The 22,148-nt window shown below is 40.4% G+C and overlaps 1 protein-coding gene across 1 annotated transcript; it reads right to left on the minus strand.

Moving 5' to 3' along the window:
* Nucleotides 1–1,387: 1,387 nt before the first annotated feature.
* LOC114662340 (serine protease 23) lies at nt 1,388–13,700 on the minus strand. The gene is made up of 2 exons (XM_028815733.2): nt 13,472–13,700; nt 1,388–3,270 (listed from the first exon to the last, which is right to left on the minus strand). The coding sequence occupies exon 2, from the start codon at nt 3,254–3,256 to the stop codon at nt 2,099–2,101; it is 1,158 nt and encodes a 385-aa protein (XP_028671566.1). The 5' UTR covers nt 3,257–3,270; nt 13,472–13,700; the 3' UTR covers nt 1,388–2,098.
* Nucleotides 13,701–22,148: the final 8,448 nt, after the last annotated feature.

The following is a 22,148-nucleotide window of genomic DNA, read 5'->3' on the forward strand; positions in this document are numbered from 1 at the left end:
TGTGTCACTGATTCTGTTTCTTAATTTTTATGGATATGGTGGCAGGTATCCAGTTCGGTGACCTCAGGATCACATCTCTGCTTGCAGCAGAGGTTGTATTCCTATTGGCTTCATCAGGTAGTGACACACACTGAGGTGGCTTGCACCCAATTTTGAAGCGGTCAAGATGAGAATCAACACCTCCAAGTGCGAGGTCATGGTTTTTGCCAAGAAGAGAGTACAACACCCTCTCTGGGTTAGGAACAGGGTGCTGCTTCAAGAGGAGAATAAGTATCTCAGAGTCTTGTTCATGAGTGAGGCAAGAAGGGAACAGGAGATCAACAGGTTGATAAGAGCAGCATCTACAGTGATGCAGGCGGTAAACCAGTCAGCTGTGGTGAAGAGGGAACTGAACTGAAAGCTCTCAATTTATCGGACGATCCTACCCTCACCTAAGCTCACAAGCTGTAGATAGTGATCAAAAGAGCTAGATCATGGATACAAGCCATAGAAATGAGCTTCCATTGTAGGATAAAGGAGATAAAATGAGGCACGCAGACATTTAGCAGAGTCATGCTTCCTCTGCATTGAAAGGAGCCAGCTGAGGTGGTTCATGCATCTGATTAGGACACCTCCCTGGGCAATTGTTTCAGGCATATCCAACTGAGAGGAGACCTCAGGGCAGATTCAGGACACACCTGAGAGATTATATCTGTCAGCTGGTCTGGGAGCACCTTGGTATTCCCCAAACACCCCCCCCCCCCCAAAAGCTTTATGATCGGAAATTATTGTAGTGTTAGGGTTGGGGACCTGAAATCTACACAAAAGACTACTGCTTCAGATCCCACCTGCAACTCACTGTGCGACTATGTACAGTCTGCATGTTCTCTGTATGTCCGAATGGGCTTTTCTCACATTCCAAACCCATATTGGCCATGTGTGGATGTGTTTCCCCTGTTGTAGCCTGGCAATCCATCCTGGGGTGGTTCCTGCTTTGCACCTGATGCTGCTGCTGCTGTGGACCAGCATGTTCTGCGCCCTCTTGACTCTGTATTGAATTAAGTGGGCTTGAGAATGTTTATTATGTGTGATATGCAAACAGTTATGAAGGTGTCTCCCAAATGCTCATTAACAGCATAATAATACTTGTATGGTGGACTGATGCGTTGTGACAGAAATCTATGTGAAACAGCAAGTGAGCGAACACAAATCTGTGATTAGTCTTCTAGTCAGTTTAGAGATAACTACATGTGCAGATGAGAAACAGGATCACCTTTCCAGTTCCCACGGGCTATCCACATTTCTTGGCTTCTGTTCAGAGGACCTCATGCTGAGACAGATTAATCCAGACAGCTTGTCACTGGGTCACCTGCTACATAGTGTATAAGCATTAAAAAAAGGTCAGAAGGCAATGGAACAATTTAGTTTATTAAAATAGATAGAAGCTTTATCAATATTTTATTTTACACATAAGCACATTCCATTAGACTGCCTTAAAATAATGGCAGTTTAATTAAACAAACAAACAAACAAACAAAATAAAAAAATAATAAATCCTGTCAGCATTTTGCTAGTAACATTCAAAGAAGTGCTGTGCTGTGATGGTGGCAATACAGGGCAAGTAAACAGAGCTGAACAATCTCCACATAGGATGGCAGGGTGTGGATGGTGTCAAAGTTTCAGACAATCTCTAAAGAAGTTCTTGTGCTTCAATTTCATGTGCTTTGATATGCTGTGTAACATGTAAGATCTGAAACTCTCTGTGCTGAAGATATGTGCATAACTGTGATTATGCAACATTATCTGGCCTAAATAATATTAAAAAGAGAATAAATAAGCTGCTGTCACAACCCTTGTTTGTTTGTCAAGGAGATAAGTCCATCAGTCTATCCAGTCATTCATTCATTCTGTAAAACTGCTTTGTCCAGTGCAGGGTTGCAAAAAGCCAGAACCTCTCCTGGCAGGAGTGGCGAAAAGCAGGAACCAACCTTGGATGGGGTGCCAGGCCATCACAGAGAATTAAGAAAAGTGCTTTCATTAGGGAAAAAAAAAGTCATAACTCAAAAACTTAATGAAGATATGTTATTTTATCCTACATCATGGCATGCTCTCTTAATATTCAGTTGTCCTGTTGACAATCAACGTGATTGCCCTTCACCCAGTAACAAATCTGCGCAAACTTCATAGGAGTAAACCGGACGGCCACATTGAAATCACGGTTCTCCCCATTGACCTCCAACCACTGGTGCCCTGAAAAAATTCCAATAACTTTCCTTTCCCATCGTTCAGCAGCAGGGTCCCAAATTCTTCCATAAACTCCAGAGCCACTGGCTCCAGGCCGAGCATCACAGTGTTGATAGATCAAATCATTTGACTCATCTTCAACGGGGCAAAACCGGTATACCAGTTCTCCGGGGCGGTCACTGTCAAATCCTGAAAAATGGACCCGCTTGCCTGCCAAGTCATCTGCATCAGGTGCCACAGAAAGCCTCATAAAAGGTCGTTTATGGGGCCAGCGGAGTTCTAATAAGGAGTAGTCATAATCCATGCTGATGTCTTGTGGACCCTGGATCCAGCCTTTTGGTACCCGTGTCCGCCTCACTCTGACCCAACGTACAGCAGCTGGTTTGTCAACTTTCATTTCAGTGGAAACTGAAGAATGGTTGGCCCTTGTCACATTGAAGGATGGCACCAGGAACCCAACTCTCAGTTTTCGAGCTCCCTTGACATAATCTTTTCCATCGTGCACACAGTGGGCAGCTGTCAAAACATGACGGTCCGATACTAGGACACCTGAACATCCCGTTGAAATTCGGACGGCCGTTGAAAAAGGGTATTCGAGGAGAAATTTTGCCCCTTTGATGCTAAACCTACCATCCGCTCCATAGATTTGCCGTTTGTGTCTCTTATTTTGTCTGAAATGCCTTACTTTCGGAGAGCCTTGCACATCTGTCTCCCTGTTGTCCAGTGTTACTGTGGTCAGAGTGCGACTGCCATCTGCATACAAGGTCTCATAGGAGAGCCTCGAACTTAAGATCTCTTGGTCAACTGGCAATACTGCCTGCTGGTAGCAGCTGAGGTTGCAGTGAGTGGTGAAATCCAACTTGGCATGAGCACTGAAGTGAGGCCTTGAAAGCGGGAGAGTATTGTTGGGAACCAAAGCTGGAATATGGTGTTGACTAGAAGAAGTAGCAGAGATGTGGCTGTGAAGGAGGAGGATAAGGGAAAGGGAGAAGACACAAGGAGAGGGGAGCTTCTCTGTAGCTTGTCTCGACATATCTGGGAATTCACCTGAAGAGAAATATAGAAGGTAAGCATTAGGAAAGAATAAAATAAATCTGTATACCACATATCATCGAGGTGGAATGGAGGTTAGCTCTATTGCATAATAGCTCTAGGAGACTGAGTTTGAGTCTTGAGTCTGCTCACTGTCTGTCTGAAGTTTATACAGTATGTTCACCCTGTGTATGAATAGGTTTCCCTCCAAGCGTTTCAGTAATGCTTCCACATTCTTCAGACATTCCCATTAAGTTAGGTGGCAACTCTAAATTGTTTTGGTGTAAGGACTGAGACTCAGTGGACCCTTTGCAGGACTGATGCCCTGTGCAGGGATGCTTTTAATAATAATTATCATTATTATTATTTACATTTATATAGCACTTTAGCTTTACACTTAAAACTACAGACCTCCACAACCCAACATTAGACACAGAGTGGACAGGAAATGAGTCACGAATGAAAAGCAAAGCACTGGCTACTAGTCTGTGACCCTCAAACTTGTTTATCATAAGATGTCTGTCATAAAAGGATAAATCAGTCATTTAAAGATGGCAGGAGTGCTTGGGAGTGTACGCAGAAATGATAGCTATTAGGGCATGTTGACCATGGGGTCTAGTATGCAAGGGGTTAGCTTATAAACTACAAAAATCACCAGTGACGCATGCACCATTGCATTACTGTGTTACAAAAACCTTGTGTAAAACATTCACATAAATAAATAAATGTCTTCACGAGCCACTTGAGCTTAAATGAGACTTGTGTTGACAGTATATGAATCATATTTATGTTACTGTAAGTGGGTTCCAAAAATTTGTTCTGTTTTGAAACCAATGTTCTTTAAAGGTGGCCACATCCACTTTGAAAATCAAACAAAAATACAAATATAGTGTTGTGGGTGGGGTGCCCACTATTGGACACTCCAATGCAAATAACACAGCCAGAAGCCATTTTGCACAAATTGTTCCTCCATCCAGTTTCTTTTTTCGTTCATACAGAGCAAAATTCTGGCAACATTAGGTACATATGGCAGGAATCAAATATGGATGATATGCCAGTCCATCATAGCATACACTCACACTCACACACACACCCACAGTCACGTGCACCGAGACAATTTAGAGCTGAAAATCAACCTGGGATGCAGAAGTGAAGAGAAAAATCTGAAGCAAACCATACTTCCACAAGGAGAATACGAAAGACAGAGAGTGGGAATTGAACTCTGATCTACTACATCAGCATTGTCTAAAACATAAATGTTTAATTTTTATTTAAATACAAGTGAGTGTTAACAAAGAGGAGCAACAGGAAATTAAACCATAAGTGCACATATGCCCCTTGGACCAATTTAAAGTGATGCCACAGAACATTTTGCGTCTGTGGGTAAATTAGCAGCTTTCCTGCATACCCTTCAACCTCTTCTTACCTCTTTCTGCCCTGAGGCTACTTTTTCACCTTCCAGGGAATTTATGCCTCTGCCCCCTACTCAAAATTCCCATGACTCCTTTTTGACCTTCCGCTTCCAGAACAAGGGTCAGTGACTAAACAGCCCCAGCTGCCAGGTTGCTCTGCACCTCTGATCCCTGGAATTTCCTCAAGGAGACAACGTGGCCTGGCCCAATTCTGCCTTTCTGCTTCTTGTTAATGATGGCTTTCTCATAATCACTTTGAGGGAATGCCTTTGTGTACGTTATTGGGTTTTTGTTCCCCCTAGCAGCACTTCAATTAAATCAAATTGCTAGAAGCACCATTCACTGACAAAACAAGCAAACAACTTTACATAGTGTGTTTCAACAGCAAGCACTATCCCAAGGTTCACAGACAAAATAAGAAAAAAAAAGTATGTTGTAGTTCTTTTCAATAATCAACACTATCCCAAGCTTCTATACTTGTTCTGGTACTCCAAACGTTTCAGCATTTATTTTATAATTGTAACACAGTGGTTAGTGCTGCTGCCTCACAGACCCTGAAGCCACCATTTTAAAATCAATTTGGTCGCTGTTTATGTAAAAATATTCAAGTTCACAAAGTGTCTCCATGGGTTTTCACATTCAAAAGATGTTCAGATTAGGACGATTGATGGCTTTAATCAGGTCAGGTGAGAGTGAGTGTACTTTCTGCTGGAATGATGTCCTAACCCAGGGGTCCTCAATCACAGTCCTGGAGGGCCGTAGTGGCTGCAGGTTTTTATTCTAACCCGGTTGCTTAATTAGAAAGCAATTCTTGCCAATAATTTAATTTTATGGCTTGTTAGTGCTTTAACTCTGCTATGTCAGGTAATTCTCCCCTTTCAAAGGATATCATCCAAATAATTTGAAGGGTAAAATGGATGAGTAATTCTCAGTCCTTCACTTTTTTCCCTTCACTTTTCTTCCAAGTATTTAATTAAACCCAATAGTGCATGATAAACACACACAGGTATAAATGGAAGCAAACTAAATGGAGAAATGGTGGTCTCTTTTGTCATTTGCATGTTATTGCTAATTAGGAGCAATAAAAAAACAAGACTAAAATAAGCAATAAGAGTTCAAAATCTTAATGAGCGAGACAACTAAAGTGAAGCAGAAGTGTTACTTGAGCAATAAGTGCTTCTTATTAAGCAACTGGCTGGAGCAAAAACCTGCAGCCACTGCGGCCCTCCAGGACCGTGATTGAAGACCCCTGTCCTAACCAGAGCTTCTTCTTGGCCTACACTCCGTGCTGCGTCTGATAATGGATTAACATTCAGAGTACAACCAGATAAAATGATGAGGAAAGGACCACTCAATAAATCAAAGTCTTGCATTCCAGCACTTTAGCAACTAGGCAAGTGCCTGACAGGCACCATATTAAAGTACACCTCCTGGCACCACTCAGATTTTGGCCTCTGAGACAGACCCTCATTCCCACCCTAGCTGTGTGGGTCTTATTCTTCTTCTTGGAAACATGCATCCAGGGTTAAACCCACATGATGGGGTGGGAGAACAATAGCAACAGCCACAGTATTTGAGTCAGAAGAAATAAACTTAAAATTTTTAAACTGTTAAGCAAATTCAGATAAAGGATTAATGGGTGGATGGATGAAGAAGTGTATAATTATGGTGATCCAAACCATGTTTCAAGCAGATTGCTGGTCCATACAAACATAAGAGAAAAGTGATGATAAGGAAATGCGTTTCATTAAACTTTTGACAGACATTTGAAATATTAATAAAACAATGATGTACATTTATCATATTTGTAACTGATTTTTTATTATTGTTGGGAGGTCTTTCTGAAGTCTCACTGTGGTCAAAGAACTGACCTCACATGAAATGAAAAAAAGGCTCCATTTGTCCTACAAATACAGACCTCACGAAAGCCAGAAGAGTGTAATGTGCAAAAGTGGCCAGCAGAGGTCGCTGAGGCTTTGGATAGAGAAAAAGAGATGAATGAACGTTTCACACTCAAAGGGAATTTAAAAGAAGATTAAAATCGGATTACATACCACACAAGAAGAGCATGTATAACAAGAAAGCAAGCATGAACATGGCATCAAAAAGACAAGTGCACTGTACAACAGGAATAAATATTTAAAGCAGAAATAATATTTAAGGCATCAAATAAAAAGGGGGGAAAGAAGCCAACTATCTATATTAAGGAGAAAAAAAAAACAGAAACATTCCAGGATGGGAGGAAGATTAATCAACAAAGCACATACAGAAGGATCATAAAACATCAAAGACTCAGGGAGGGCAAAAGGAAAACGACATACTGCTCTCCAAAAGAAAAAGAGGCGTTTTATTTGAAACACACAGTACTTTCACCCCCCAACCCCACAATACAGGCATTTTTTTTCATCATTAAAGAAAAGAAAGATCTTGAGAACAAAAATGGAAGGAGGAAAATATAAAAAAATTAAATTCTTTCAGTAACCTTGCCCGCTTGATCTCTGACTGAGCTGCTTTCATCCATGAATGCATAACACACTGACAAGTAAGGGAACTGCAGATGCACTTGAATGTCGAACTGAGGCCATTTTTGCACTTGACTGGCCTCAGTTGTTGGGGAGTAAGATGCATGTCCTCTATTAGTACATTCTATTTTGGATGTGTAAGTGGGACGGCTTAGGAGGAGGGGATCCTCTTTGTTATTTTTAAAGGTCACTTTAGGGCAAGCAGAATCTGTCACTCATTCAGTTTTACTAGTTGAATTCCACCTCGCTGATTTGTCAGGTCTACTCAACAGAGGTCAACATATATTTTGCTAAAATGTAGTAATTCACTTTTTCATTGTGATCGTTATACACAGTGGTGTTCAAAACTGGAATCAAACCAAGGTGGAAGAGCAATGCTAGATACTATTTGCTTTAGAGCAGTCTTTATGGTGTTACCAACATAGGTATGTATTTGTAGATATTTAGTAAAAAGTCAACTTTATTTTACAAACACAGCACATTCCCACATATCTTTAAGTTACAGTACAGTTTCACAGAAGTTCAAATTGTCAAATAATACGTCAATAGTTGGAAATTCAGGCAACTACTTCATGGTGTACAGTGCAGATCCTTGCATTTGGCCACATTGCCCATTTCCAATTATAATGGATACATGGTGTAAAAAGAAAACAAATTTACAAATCACATAAAGCTTATGGCTCGTCTTCAAGATATCCTTTTCTAAAGCCACATATGCACACACTAATAAAACAAATTAAAAGTCACCAATCTACAAGGGCATGCATTTTCAGACCATGGGAGGACATCCCTAGATAGGAACCAAAATAGTATTCATGCAAGAAAAACAAACAATTGTTTCTTTTAATATAATCTTAATGTATTTGTAGAACAAAGCTCTAATGGCTACTTCCTTTTCACAGCATTTTAACTTTTAAAATATCATGTAGGTAAACAGGTGTTCAGTGGGTAGGATCCAGGGTCTTAGAAAAGAATCCTGTACCCGGTGTTTGTCTATATGGTGTCTGTGCATTCTCCCGGTGTTTCCATCTTGTTATATATATATATATATATATATATATATATATATATATATATATATATATGGTTGAAATAGTTTACTGTCAAATAAATACAAAGAGTACGCGACACGTGTTTCGCCCTCATTCTGGGCTCATCAGGCGTACACACTCCATTGCAAACCCTCTCGGGAATCGAACCTCGGATGTCAGCGCCAGAGGCGATGCCCCTAACGTTGCGCCACAGCGTGTGGTTTGTTTATTTGACAGCATGTAGATCGGGTTAATTACATTCACGGCATTCGTAGTCTGTGTCACAATCTGATTGTATGGGTGGTACCTACCAGGTAACGCTTGTGGTTGGCCAGCAATCTGCTAACATCCGCCACGGTGCCCTCAGTTTGTGAGGAGCAGATCATAGAATGGTTGAAATAGTTTACTATCAAATAAATGCAAAGAGTACGCGACACGTATATATATATATATATATATATAATATATATATATATATATATATATATATATATATAATATACTAGACATTAAGCCCGTTACAATAACGGGCGCTAGAACAGTAGTGCATAAACATTAGTAGGAACAGTCTATATTAAATGGCAAGGGACCGTCTATTTCTGTTACAGTAATCCTGGCTTGTATGTGGCTGTAATATGCGTCACTGTATTGTGTGCCTTTAATTTTCTCTCACAGTAATACGTCTCTCCAGCAAGGTACTGTGCATGTTCCCCAGCAAGTATTTTAATCTGTGCTGGCGTGCAGCTGATTATTGTATGTGTGGCGTCTCCCCAGCAACGGATTTTAAATGCGCGAAAATAAATCTACTTTTAAAAGTCATCCTATTTGTAATATCATAAAAATTCGTATATTTAGGAAAACCCCCTTCAACGACTGACACTTTACACTTTACCGGCGCCAAGTTTGTTAATCGCAAATCTGACATCCTCAGAGTGACACACTTGCACAAACAAACCTAATCCCCACCTCTTTGGGGAAGCTGGTCTCTGTGTCGGCAGTACCCGATTGGATTTTACGTGCGTTATGTTTTAGGTCTTACCTCATTTACCGAAATCCAATTGGATTCAGCCGCGCAAACATTTTATAGGGACCCGCCCTCTATGTCTTGTGTGACGCATCAGATGGCCTTTTGAAGCATCTGCTTTGAAGCATTGCACCGTGCCCCGCGCATGCGCACTTCACCAGAAGACACACACACACGGACACATGGACGCACATTAATGAGGATATATTTAAATATTAATATATTTATATATATATATATATATATATTATATATATATATATATATATATAATATTATATATAAGCACAAGTTAGTTGGTGGATCAATGCAGATTATTTTTTAAAATATATATGTGGGTTATGAGATGGTGTCCCATCAACTGGTTATTGCTATTGGACAACAATAACAACAGCATTTATTTATATAGCACATTTTCATACAAATTATATATCTCAGAGTGCTTTACATGATGAGGAATGAGAAAAAAGACAAAATAAATAAGAATTAAAAAAGGGAACACTAATTAACATAGAATAAAAGTAAGGTCCGATGGCTAGGGAGGGACAGAAAAAACAAAAAAAAACTCCCAGATGGCTGGAGAATAAATAAAATCTACAGGGGTTCCAGGCCACAAAACCGCCCAGCCCAAAGGCTCTGCTCTGGCTCCCTGCCAAATCTTGCAAATGTGGACAGAAAAACAGATGGATGGGCAAATTGTATCTTATGGATTGGACTGACATCTAAGGTTTGTTGGTAAAAAACAAAAAAAGTGTGGCATTAGATGCAAGCAGTCCATCAATTCATCCATGTGACCTTTTTCAGAACTCAATTTCTCCATTTCTGGGTTACGGGAGTGGTGGTCTCTATATGATCAGTGAAAATGAACCATCAATGAATTCTTCTAACATTAGTAAGATGGTACGTAGGTACTGTTGAACAAAGCTATTGTAAATAAATCTGGCTGTCTCTTAATCTTTGAAGTTAGATAAAAAGTTAGCCCATCCTGGTCACTGGGAAACCCATCTCTTTTTGGGTCATTTAAAGTATAAAAATATTCCACTCCCTGTATTACTGTTAACTCACTATGTAACCCGGACACAGTGACAAATAAGCATCATGTCTCTTGGGAGTCTGAATGTTCCGAGGCTGTAGATGATGAGTTGCATGAATACTTCCTCTTTTTGTTTTGTTGCTTGAGCTTGTTAACATGAGCTGGCCAATAAAGCTGTGCAAGCTTGACATTTACCAGACAATAGGCCTGCACTCGCTCCTGATTGAACGGGAGGCTGGACATTAGGTCAGCCCACTCCTATCAACATATTACGGGAGGTAAAGCCAGTCGCGTCTTGCTAAATTGTTCTGTCTCCTTTATCGGGCTGACAGGTGCTTTAAGAAGAGACGGAGATTGTTCAGGCAGGTCTGTGTCTCCCTCCTCAGTCCTTTGCACAGCCGCTCCTGGCAAGGGAGTGCCTTTGGCCTTACTTTAGCTGGGCACGTGAAGCCTAAAGAAAAAAGTGGCCCGTAAGGCTCCTCTGGTGAGAATTAGCAATGCAGCTCCACCCTGCTTTCAACAGACTACCTTCCAATTTGCTCAAAGATCCTGATAAAAGCTTCACTAAAGCATTGCCTTGAACTTACTGTTTAGATCGCATTTGCTGATCACAATCAAAAAAACTGAAATGTCTTTAGGCACTCTTCAAACAGCAGACATACAAGCTTGTCTTTGAGGAATGTCTTTATTAGTTTATGTCATTAAAGTTTTGTGTCATGACCCAGTTGAGAGGTTTATCAGAAGTACATCTCTCATCAGTTATGCATACCTGGCTCTGACTGCCCCTCTCCCCCCCTAAACCCTCCTTTTCCCAGCCTGGAGTTCTCACATTCTGCAACTGGCAAATCTTTACAATTCATTGATTGTTCATTTCCCAGTTTCAGACACATTCCCCTCATGTCCAAAGATCATTTAATCTCTTTTCTTATGCTATTACTTCTTCCCTGTTCCTTTAGTCTCTACCCCAAACTCCAAACTTCTTTTCTTCTATAATCTGAAAGGTAATGTGACACCTCTCTCATTCTGTCTCACACACCTTAACCCCTCACTCAGGTCTGATGCTTGAATATATATGCCTAAATTTAACACTCGTAAAAATGTACCTTACTTTTCTGCCATTTACACAGTATGCTTAGTTTAGTCACTTTCAAGCACAAATTCCTTGCTTGCTCACACTATTATAGATGTCTTACTCACTTAGCCACAGGTATTCAGTACTGTTTGGTCTTTGTACATAAATCTCTGACTTTTTCCTTAGATCTCTTAAATGTACCCTGCATTCTCACCCTAGACTCCCCCATCTTCAGTGTCAGACCTTCATGCTTTTCACTATCATTTCCAATACGTCCTATAAATGCTGTTCTTGTTACTTCTTAATCATTCTACATTCGAACGTTTGCAAATTCCCAACATTTTTTCTCTCTATATGCTTGCTCTTTTTTAGCCTCTCTCCTTGGATGTTTTCACTCTCTAGCCCATAATTCTTGACTTTCTCTCTCTGAACCACTTGGTATTTCACTCTTTCATTCCTACAGTCTCAAATCATTTCTTAGCCCTTTGATTGTGTACCATTAGATTTTAAGCACTGTAAATTCTTGTATCCTGATCCATATGTGCAGCTCCTGTATCAACAGACTTTCCATTTCTCTGCCTTGGATTCTCACTTTTAAACCATTCTGTTCTCTGTACTTAATGACTCCTCACATTATGTCCTGCATTTTCAAATCAGTGTATAGCTGCCTAACAGTGTGCCCCTGTGATAGCTATATTTCTATATCCCTACACCTACTCCTAGTTTTTGAGCCCACTCATCCTACACTCTTGAAAATAAAGGTGCAGAAACGGTTCTTCCAGAGTGGTGCCATAACAGAATCATTTTTTGGTTCCCAGAAGAAGCATCCATTTGAAAGTTCCAGACAGAAACTTCATTTATTTAGATCCATAATAGTAACATAATAAATACAGATGTATGAAATACCAAGGGGTTCCTGATATTACAACAGACTCTCACTGCATGCATCACAAAGGCTTCAGTTCAGATTTTCCTTGATCTGTTAATATCATGCCATAGGTATCTTAGCTATACATTAAAAAAGCATATTTTGTCCACATATTAGAAGCATTTTCAATACCAAAGAACCAAGTTTAAATGCAGATAACTCTTTCCCAGAATTAAATGGATCTTTATTAAGCAGCTAAAAGAAATACACCACCCAGTAAAATGCAATTAAGGAAGCATTATTTTTTTCAAATCCTGCACTATATCCTCACATTTAACACTCTTAAACCTTTTAAACCTTTCCTATCAGTCTGTGTATGCTTGATTCCCTAACCTCCACATACCTAAAGTCTATCCATTGGGCTCTCGTCGTGCATCCTGGTGATCCAAAGCTGTTTATCTTCTCTCTCTTCCTTCCTCGCTCTCTCTCTCTCTCTCTCTCTCCGATTTCTAATTTCCAAAGATCTGGTTTCTGTCTCTCTCTCTCCCCACCCCTTGAGTCCACATCATCTATCCTTCCCCTATCTCAGTCTTTCTGCCTATGGCTTTTTTTCCGACTTAGATTGTGCCCCTGGTTCCAACCGTTTCTAATCCTGACTCCGCTTCAGTTTATTCTCCTGCTCACTATCACAGGCCTCTTAAATATAAAACCAGATGCTGGGGCATATCTGACGCTTACACTTGTTGACCAGGTCCCATTCCAATGTGAAACCAAGCAGTGTACAGTAAGTAGAACACATCTAATTCATCCATTAAATTCAGGTAACCGCCTGATTTAATTCAAGGTCGCAACATCAGGCGCATGGCAGTGACCATCTCAGGACAGACTGCCTGCCTATCGCCCACACACACGGACACACTGCCACCTTTTTAGATTCAAAACTACACACCTGTGACCTGTGAGACAAGCGCTTTTCTCCCTTTGATTTGCTTGTAATATTATTCTGAAACCATAAAAACAGAAAACTGAAACAGAAAAAAAATCGAATCCTACCAGACCGTCCTTGACCTCTTCTATTGCAAGAGCCGTGACTTTGATATTCTAAGCTCAGCACACTGCGTATTAATCCGTTTAATTGACTAGAAGGAGTTAGAATTTTCGTAGCGCAACTTAACGATCGTCAGGCTAAAAAATAGCTGAATGCACGCTTTCTCCTAATCGGCCGCAATAAGAACGAGGAATGTGGGCACTTACCTGCTCCGTCTGACTACTGCAAAATCAAATAGCATCTTCTTCTCCATTGAAACGATGGAAGTGTGCCCCTGCTTCTATGTCCCATTTCAGTGAGTGGGTTACTAGTTGGGAGCGTCAATGATTTAATGGGCAGGTTAGTCCCTAAAGGGAAAAGCCTTCCAGGAGTATTCAGACTGAGAGTAAGTTTGAGTTTGAGGCAACGCGCCCGCCTGCCAGCGCTTTCTGTCAAAGGGGCTCTGCGCACGGTGTCCGGTTGTACCAGAGAGCGCCTGCGGCTCTCCGCGGGGTCCTAAAGACCTCATAGTTCGGGACAGCCTCACCTTGCGCACTTGACGTCGGCATTTAAACCGAGAAGTCCGTTAAATCGAAAATGATGCAGCTTGCGCAGGTGAGAGTGGCATTGAACAATAAAAATATTAGAAGAAACAATACGTACTTGCAGTGTCTCATCCATACAAACGCAAGAGATCAACGGACAATTGGCATTAATTCAGTCCTTACAGCTCCAGGTTCACTGTAAAGTGACACAGTGGTCATAAAAATTTAACAAACATTCCACGTGTCGTAAATGTCCTGTGGAACACAGCGGGAGCTGCTTCCAGCTGGATTTATTTGACTGAATACCTCCGTGCTCCAAAACGTTATCTCCCAAACCTGTTTTTACCTTTTGTGGTTGTATTACTAATTAGCCGCGCATCCTATTTTAAGACGGGATGAAATCTAAATAATCCACGTAGACCTCAGCTTTAATATTTGCAATTCACCATTTTGTTGAAATGTACCTTGTAATGCATCAACCTTAATAAAAGGATAAGTGTCTGTGTAGCTAAATGTCTGTCTAGTTTCAATGTCCCTGTCATTCCAACAGATGGTGCATCACAAAACATTTCTAGTAATAAAATGCATTGCAGTTGCCATTCTTACAGATGGCCCCTCACAACACTTATCTCTCTAAAAAAAAATCTTGGAAAGGTTGGAAGGAGACGAGACGTGATTTTGTCACAGAGACACTTTCACATCCTGTGAGACGAGTCTTTGTGCCAAGAGATTTAACCCATGCCCAGGGCCAGAAATAAAACAAAGAGTAGATGACAAAGTAGACACGTTGTAAAGAATTCAAAAACGTCAGCGTGGACATACATACACATGCACGTTACACATGCTGAGCAGTGTTAGAGATAATAGAGTACGAAAATTCGAAAGTCTCAAAAAAAGGACAGTAAAGATCGCATTAGCGCAAACAAACGGAAATTATACTCGGAGAAATAACGGAACAGCAAAAATGAGATCGAATATATTGTTCAGATTTAAACTTTAAATCGGACACCTTGTAGATCGTCTAATTCGTGTTGCCATCAGGGAAAAAAAATGAGTGTTTCTACCCAATGAAGAGGCGTAACCGCGAGAATTAAAAGATTTTGTTGTTTGGTGAAAGTGAAATCCCGCGAGAGAAATCATTTCTCATTTGTGTGTATGCTCATTGTCAGACAAATCTTCTTGTAGAGGGACAAAAACGATTTCCACACATTGGCCGATATACGTTGCGTTGTCATGATGTAATTCCAACCCGGAATCAAAATTCAATGCGATATTGATAAAAAGGGTAAAACCGAAAAGAGATCCGAATATATGAATATAGGTGATATGACAAAAGTGCGGATCAAGCTAGCAGCTGATCAAGCAAAGAGGAGGTAAAAAAAAAAACAAAACTGCATTTGTTTCCCATTGTGTCACCGTTTAAGAGGGGTTTCGGAGGAGCAACTGCATCTCTTTGGGGTGATCCAACAGAACCACAGTTCTAGAATAACATCAAGCCCACATAAGTCCTGTTCACTCTATGTGCAGTTTGCATGTTCTTGCATGTCTGTGTGGGGTTTTGTCACAATACTCTGGCTTCTCCAGTGTCTTAAAGAGGTACATTAGGTTGATCAGTGGCTATTTAATTGACCCCAACAAGTAAGTGCACATATGTGAGTGCGCACTGGCACCTCATTCAAGTCTAATTCTTAACTTGTGCTTGATACTTGCAAGAAGGTCTTTAGCTCTTCATTACTCCAAATGTGGAAAATGGATGAATAAATAGACTGTCAGTCAGTCAGTCATTGTCCAAGCTGCTATATCCTAACTACAGGGTCACGGGGGTCTGCTGGAGCCAATCCCAGCACACAAGGCAGGAAACAAACCCCAGGCAGGGCACACCCACACACCAAGCACACACTAGGGACAATTTAGGATCGCCAATGCACCTAACCTGCATGTCTTTGGGACTGTGGGAGGAAACTGGAGCACCTGGAGTAATCCCACACAGACATGGGGAGAACATGCAAACTCCACACAGGGAAGGACCCAGGAAGCTAACCCGAGTCTCCTAACTGCGAGGCAGCAGCGCTACCCACTGCACCACCATGCTGCCTAAATAGACTGTATATTATTTAAATATAGTTATGGTAGTGCTGCCTACTCCTATTCTGCTCTTTATCTCTGTAAGCTGTCATGTTTGTTCATGTCTGCATCAGTTTTTTTCCAGTTAATCCCTGCACGAAGACCTCTTGAGAGGTTGGTCCTGGTTTATATGAGTCCTCTTGTAAAAGACCACCTGGCCTCACTGTTCTTGCCCTATTAGAAAAGATTGAGATGGAGGATAACATTATCAATCTGTTCAGCAAGGCTTTTTGTCACCTGGACAAACCTGGCAGCACTGTCAGAATTACTTTTCTTGATTTCTCCAGTGCCTTCAGTACCATTCAGCTATCCCTGTTAAGGGGTCAACTAAGAGATATGCAGGTGGATGAGCCTGTGGTGTCCTGGATAATGGACATCAGATGCGCAGACCTCACTTTGTAAGGCCCAAGGACTGTGTTTCTTATATGGATGTTTTGTACCTATGGGGTGTACTGATAAGGGGGATGAGACAGAACATAGGGAGTCAAGTGGAAAACTTTGTTTCTCAGGCAAAGAGAATTGTCTGCATCCTAACATCAGCAAAACCAACAAACTGGTTATTCGCTTTAACTATACAAAAAGAGCCTCTACATCTGGTTACTGTTTAGGCAGTGAATGTGGGAGTTTGGTGAACTGCTACAAGTACTTGGGGGTCCACAACATCAATGACAGGGCTGGACTAGTCTTGGAACACAGAGGGAACTGTATAAGAAAGGACAGAGCAGGCTCATCTTCCTCAGGAGACATTGTTCCTTCAATATTAGTAATGACATCCTTCACATCTTCTACAGCTCTGGGATGGCCAGTATGATTTTCTACGCTGTAATGTGCTGGGTTGATAACATTACTTTCAGGAGAGGCCCAATGAATCAACAAGCTAATTATAAGGGCGGGCTGAGTTATAGGACACAATCTGGACCCGTGGAGGTTGTAGGAAAGGAAAGAATTAAAACAAAACTGAGTGCCATTGTGAACAATGCTACACATCCCCTCTCTGACACACTAACACTGAGGACTTTTAGCCAAAAGATTATTCAACATAAGTGTGTCAAGAAACACTGCTGGGGGCTCCTTTATACCAACAGCAATATGTCTGCATATGGCTCACAGTGTCTTGGACTGCACTTTTTACCTTTAGCCAACTTAATAAATTTCTTTCTTCTTAGTCATTCTAGTGTATATTAGAGAGAAGGTGTACTATTTGCCATAATATTTATTTATTTAGTGAAATGTGCCCTTAATGAGATTCCAAATATGTCCCTATGTTCTTGTTGCCGAACTTATTTTAAAGGAACACCCTGCATCCACTGTACTAATTCCTTTCATAATTTTAAAACTTCAGTCAGGTCATTCTCATAATCTCTGTTTGCTTGAACTAAAAAGGTTCCACTGCTTCAATCTTTTCCCCATAACTCATACCTTACAGTCCTGAAATCACTATGACTCCTAGGTCTTTTCTCATAAGGAGTACATTCAAGTTTCAGACCTCCCATTGTGTATTCAAAGCTAACATTTTTACTTCCTACACATTAATACTTTACATTTACTGGCATTAAATTACAATCTGTCACAAATATGCCAAAGCCTGCCTGTTTTCTGTCCAAGTCCCTCTGTAAAAAGTCAGCTGTTTCTAGATTATCTGTGTTTTAGTCAACTCTTCACCTATCTACACACTACACCCTGAACTCCCTCTTTTTTTAATGCCTTCTGAACATCAAGATAATTAACATTATATGCACTCCTCTGATTGTATCCTTTTATTGCTTTCTCAGAAAATTCCAGCATATTTTTAGTTTACAGAATATTAGTAAAACATGACCTCCCCATGTTGAGTTTTCACTAACACTTCTATTCTTGTCATGTGATGCTCAGTCTTTTTGTAATAATTCCATCCATTTACATGTGATGCACATTAAGCTTACTTGTTACTTGGATCACCCATTATAATTAACAGGATAAGATTTTCTATTTTTGATCCCCATATGCTCACCTCTGTAGCACCACATAGAAGTGCCCTCTTCATCTCCTCCCACCTCTCTCTTTTTCACTATTTAAATTTTGTATTCCATTCTCCTGTCAGTGGGCTGCTGTTCAACTCAGCTTAGTTTTCACAGAGTCATGTGTGTAATGCATACTTCTGGAGACAGCATAAGTGAAAATGACTTAAAAGTGGGTGGTAATATCTTATCCAGCATCTTTTGAAGGTATAGCTCAAGGAAAGGCCATTGATTTAAACAGCAAAGAGCGATGGTAGCCTTGTTTACATGATCTGACCAACAGTAATCCTGTGGTCTTGATGAATAAATCACCAATTTAGTGCAGACTCTAGCTTTCTAGGCAAATGTGGAAAATGTCACACCGAAACTCACAGAATCTTGAAGACAATTGCTAAACCGATTATCAAGACTGTGGAACAGAGGATAGGATTCCCCTTTGTGGTTTTGAACAAGCTGCACACAACTGTTGGACTGAAGAGCCTCCCCCTGGGAGATTCACAAAAGTTGAACATGGATGTCATATCAAGGAGTGAAGTGTCCCTTGGAGATTCATACGAGTCACACAAAGACATTGAATCAAAGAGTAGGGGTGAAGCAACAGTAGGGAAAATCAGAGGTTGGGCTCCAAAGATCTCATGAAGCTACTCTGTCCCAACACCAACATGTCTATTATAGTTGACAAAATGTGGTCCCCCGAAAACTTTGCTGCCCTGAGGACCTCCTAGTTGTGAAAAAATAAACAGCTGTAGGAGGGAGAAACCACATTCTATTAGAGAAGACTATACTTTGGTATTTGAAGACATCACTAGTGGGCAGAAGTGAACGATGCATTGCTGCCTGATCTATGTGGTCCTTGGTCACTTTCAGTTATACGGTCATACAGTTGGAGTCAAAGTGTGGTTGCAAGAATTTTTAACTATGTTATCGAAAGGATGAACCAGTAAAACATACATTTGACGTAAGCAGTGTGCTGTCACAATCCAGTAAAAAGAAGGTGAAAAGAGCTGATAAACTGATAATGAAGAGCCACAAGAGCTGCAGATTTTGGTATTCAATACACTCAAAACATTAAATGTGCTTAACAACACTGAAACCACTCCAGCAGGACCACAGACAATGGTACCCAGCATGAAAGTGCTGACTGTATGTCTTTAAGAATAACTACAGTAAGTTAAAAATTACTAATAATTATAATTACTAATAATTGTAAATGTGAAACATGCCATACTAGTATATAGTGTGCTTCAACACATAGTGTGCAATGTATATATCGACGAAAATGCAGCTCTAAACACTATTTGCCTGTGTTATGCCATATAGTTTTACAGTTGGGAACATTTGTGCTGCCCACTATCAAGCACAAACTTCCAATTCAAGCATTTTTATTTCCTGATGGGTCTCCTGGGGAAATGTTACCCAATTATTCTCAATGATGCGTGTGTCTCTCTCTCTCATTCAATGATTCTCGTGTGTGTATGTGGAATACCAATACACATGGAGAATCGACCGACTCCCTTGATGGTGCTCTTCCTTCCATACTGGATTTAGGTATTGTACACTAGGACCACCGATGACTTGTACTCCACAGTACTTGCAATATAACTCTACAGCCTGTTAGCTTTTGTAATCACCTTTGTGAACTTTTACTTACAGACATTCATAAGCTAGCTACAAGTCTATCTTTGTCATAAGACACATTTTCTTGCTGCAATACTTTCTCCAAATGTATTATTGTCTCTATTATTTTCATTCTTGTATGCATTTTTATTTTTATTTACTATGGGGCCTAGTAACTTCCCAAATCTGAATTTTGTTCAGGTTAGTCTATACAGGTGGCACAGTGGTAGTGCTGCTGCTTTGCAGTAAGGAGACTGTGGAAGATTGTGGGTTTGCTTCCTGGTTCCTCCCTGTGTGGATAGTGCTTTAAAGTACTGAGAAAAGCGCTATATAAATGTAATGAATTATTAGTAGTACAGTGGAACCTCTAGATACGAGTTTAATTCGTTTCCAGCACTGAGCTTGTATAGCGAATTTCTCATATCTAGAACAAACTTCCCATTGAAAATAATGGGAATCCAGTTAATCCGTTCCGCACCCCCAAATATATTAACATAAAAATCAATTTTCCTAACAAATAAACACTGATAAATTATATATACTGTAGTCTACCTTTATAAATAACACTGGTAAATAATATAACTGATTATTAAAAGAATCAAAACCGGTGTCTAAAGTGCAGTAGAGCATTCAATAAATCTTTAAATAAATAATCCTTAAAACAGTTGTGAAGTGGAGGTTTAAAATACACAAGAATAACAATCCTTTAACAAGAGGTTAAAACGTCAAAAGGATGCCGTCTTTAAAAAACAGATGACAATCCCCGGTGCTTCTTCTCTGTTAGCGTCTCACCTGCAGGCTCTGCAACAGGAGAGACACTCTTAATGCAGCTGACCTTCTCTACACCGTCCTGCTTCAGCTGTTTGGCTCGCCTGTTCAGCTCACTGTTCAGCTACACGCGAGCCTGCACTCACTCTCCCGCACCGCCTGCCTGCCTGCCTGCCTGCCTGCCTGCGTTCTCTCTTCTCTCCTCTCTTTTCTTTTACTTCTTCTCCCCCTTAACCGGCTCGCGCTTCTCTATATATGCGGGGAGGACATAGCAGCTGCAGCCCATCAGCCACAGGAACAATCATGGATGTGGGCAGTTTCCCACCTGTGCACTTAAGTGAGAAATGCAGACACCGCAGATCGCGGCTCACAACTGCTACCACGCCCCCTCGCTAAGCTGAGAGCTATACCCACAGCCTGGCTCGTGGCTCGTTACGCGAGCCAATGCTCGCATTTAGATCTGAATTTTTCGCTCATACTTTCCTCGTATTTTGAATTTCTCGTATACAGAGGTGATCGTATCTCGAGGTTCCACTGTAGTAATTTTGATGTCTGTAGGACATCTGTCGATTCACTTAAATTACTTAATTCTTTCATACTTTTATTCTTTTTACAAAATTTCTTTGTTCATTACAGGGTTCCATGCGCTATACCAGAGCCTATCCCAACAGCTTTGGTCACAGAGCAGGAATGAACCAAGGCTGTGAGGACAGACCAGCTTGAACGTTTTCCTCAAATTTAACTAAACTATTTATTACACTTCCATCTAAATTGTTTATTTAAACAGTACCAATACGCTAGGGACTGACGTCAATAAGCGCTAAAAAAGTTCTTGGCAACGTAACTGTTGTTTTCTGTGTTCAGGCCAAATATGAATCCAAAATCTACGCCTCCTTGTAGTCTGATGAATGGATCCGAATGAGGGACCAAATCTCTTCAAATAATTTTTGATTCCCAAGATAGATACAGTAATATTATTCTTTATATTGCTATCAAAGGTTTTAGTTGCTTCTTTACAAAAGTCATACATACCGTACAGCATATTATAATTATGGGTTTGGTTCACAGTAAGACTTCGTTTTGTGTAATTTTTTGTTATTCTTTTTGATTATTGTAACATCTTACATTTTAATCTTGCGTTGTTTACATTTCTTGCCTCCATATTGTTTATTTCTGACCTTGGGGTGCTGCCCCTTGGTGTGATTTGTTGGTGGCAGTGGCACCTAAGTTGCTATCACGTGGTTTCTGCCAGAGTGAACCGTGATGCCATCAAGTCAAAAATATAAAAGATATCAGTGCCCCCCACTACACATCCAAGTTTCTAAATACAAAACAAAAATGTTTTTTGCAAGTTCATCAGTGTTTCTTAAAGCTTTTCAAGGTATTGAACTTTGACAAGACATTTTGGACTGTGATGTTTGGTAAACATTTTAGGAGTTATCATTTGTTAGCTCTACATCTCCTGGCTTTTGATCCTGGCCTGTTCTGTTGACTTTCATTTTTATCTCAGGTCCTACACCAGTGTCCATGAAAAAATTCTGGTGCATCACTTCAGGCAGAACACAGCATTAGTGAAACAAGTTCACTCCTGTCTAAACCTGTGCCAGTAGTCTCCTAACCCATTCTTGCCAGGTAGCTGCTTTCCTGTCTTTTACAATCACATAAACACAGACGAAATTCAATGAAAAGGGCTGATTTGGTGTTCAAAAGATTTTGTATAATGTTACAAAGTTTTAAATATGTGAAATGGGAATTTTACCAAAACTGTAAGTAGTGTCTTGTACAACTCTTTGGGTGAACTGGGAATAGAAAGAATTAAATACTGCCTTGACCCTTCCTAGTGTGTGCCATTG

The sequence above is a fragment of the Erpetoichthys calabaricus genome, chromosome 12 (assembly GCF_900747795.2).
Source record: "Erpetoichthys calabaricus chromosome 12, fErpCal1.3, whole genome shotgun sequence".
Lineage (NCBI taxonomy): Eukaryota > Metazoa > Chordata > Cladistia > Polypteriformes > Polypteridae > Erpetoichthys > Erpetoichthys calabaricus.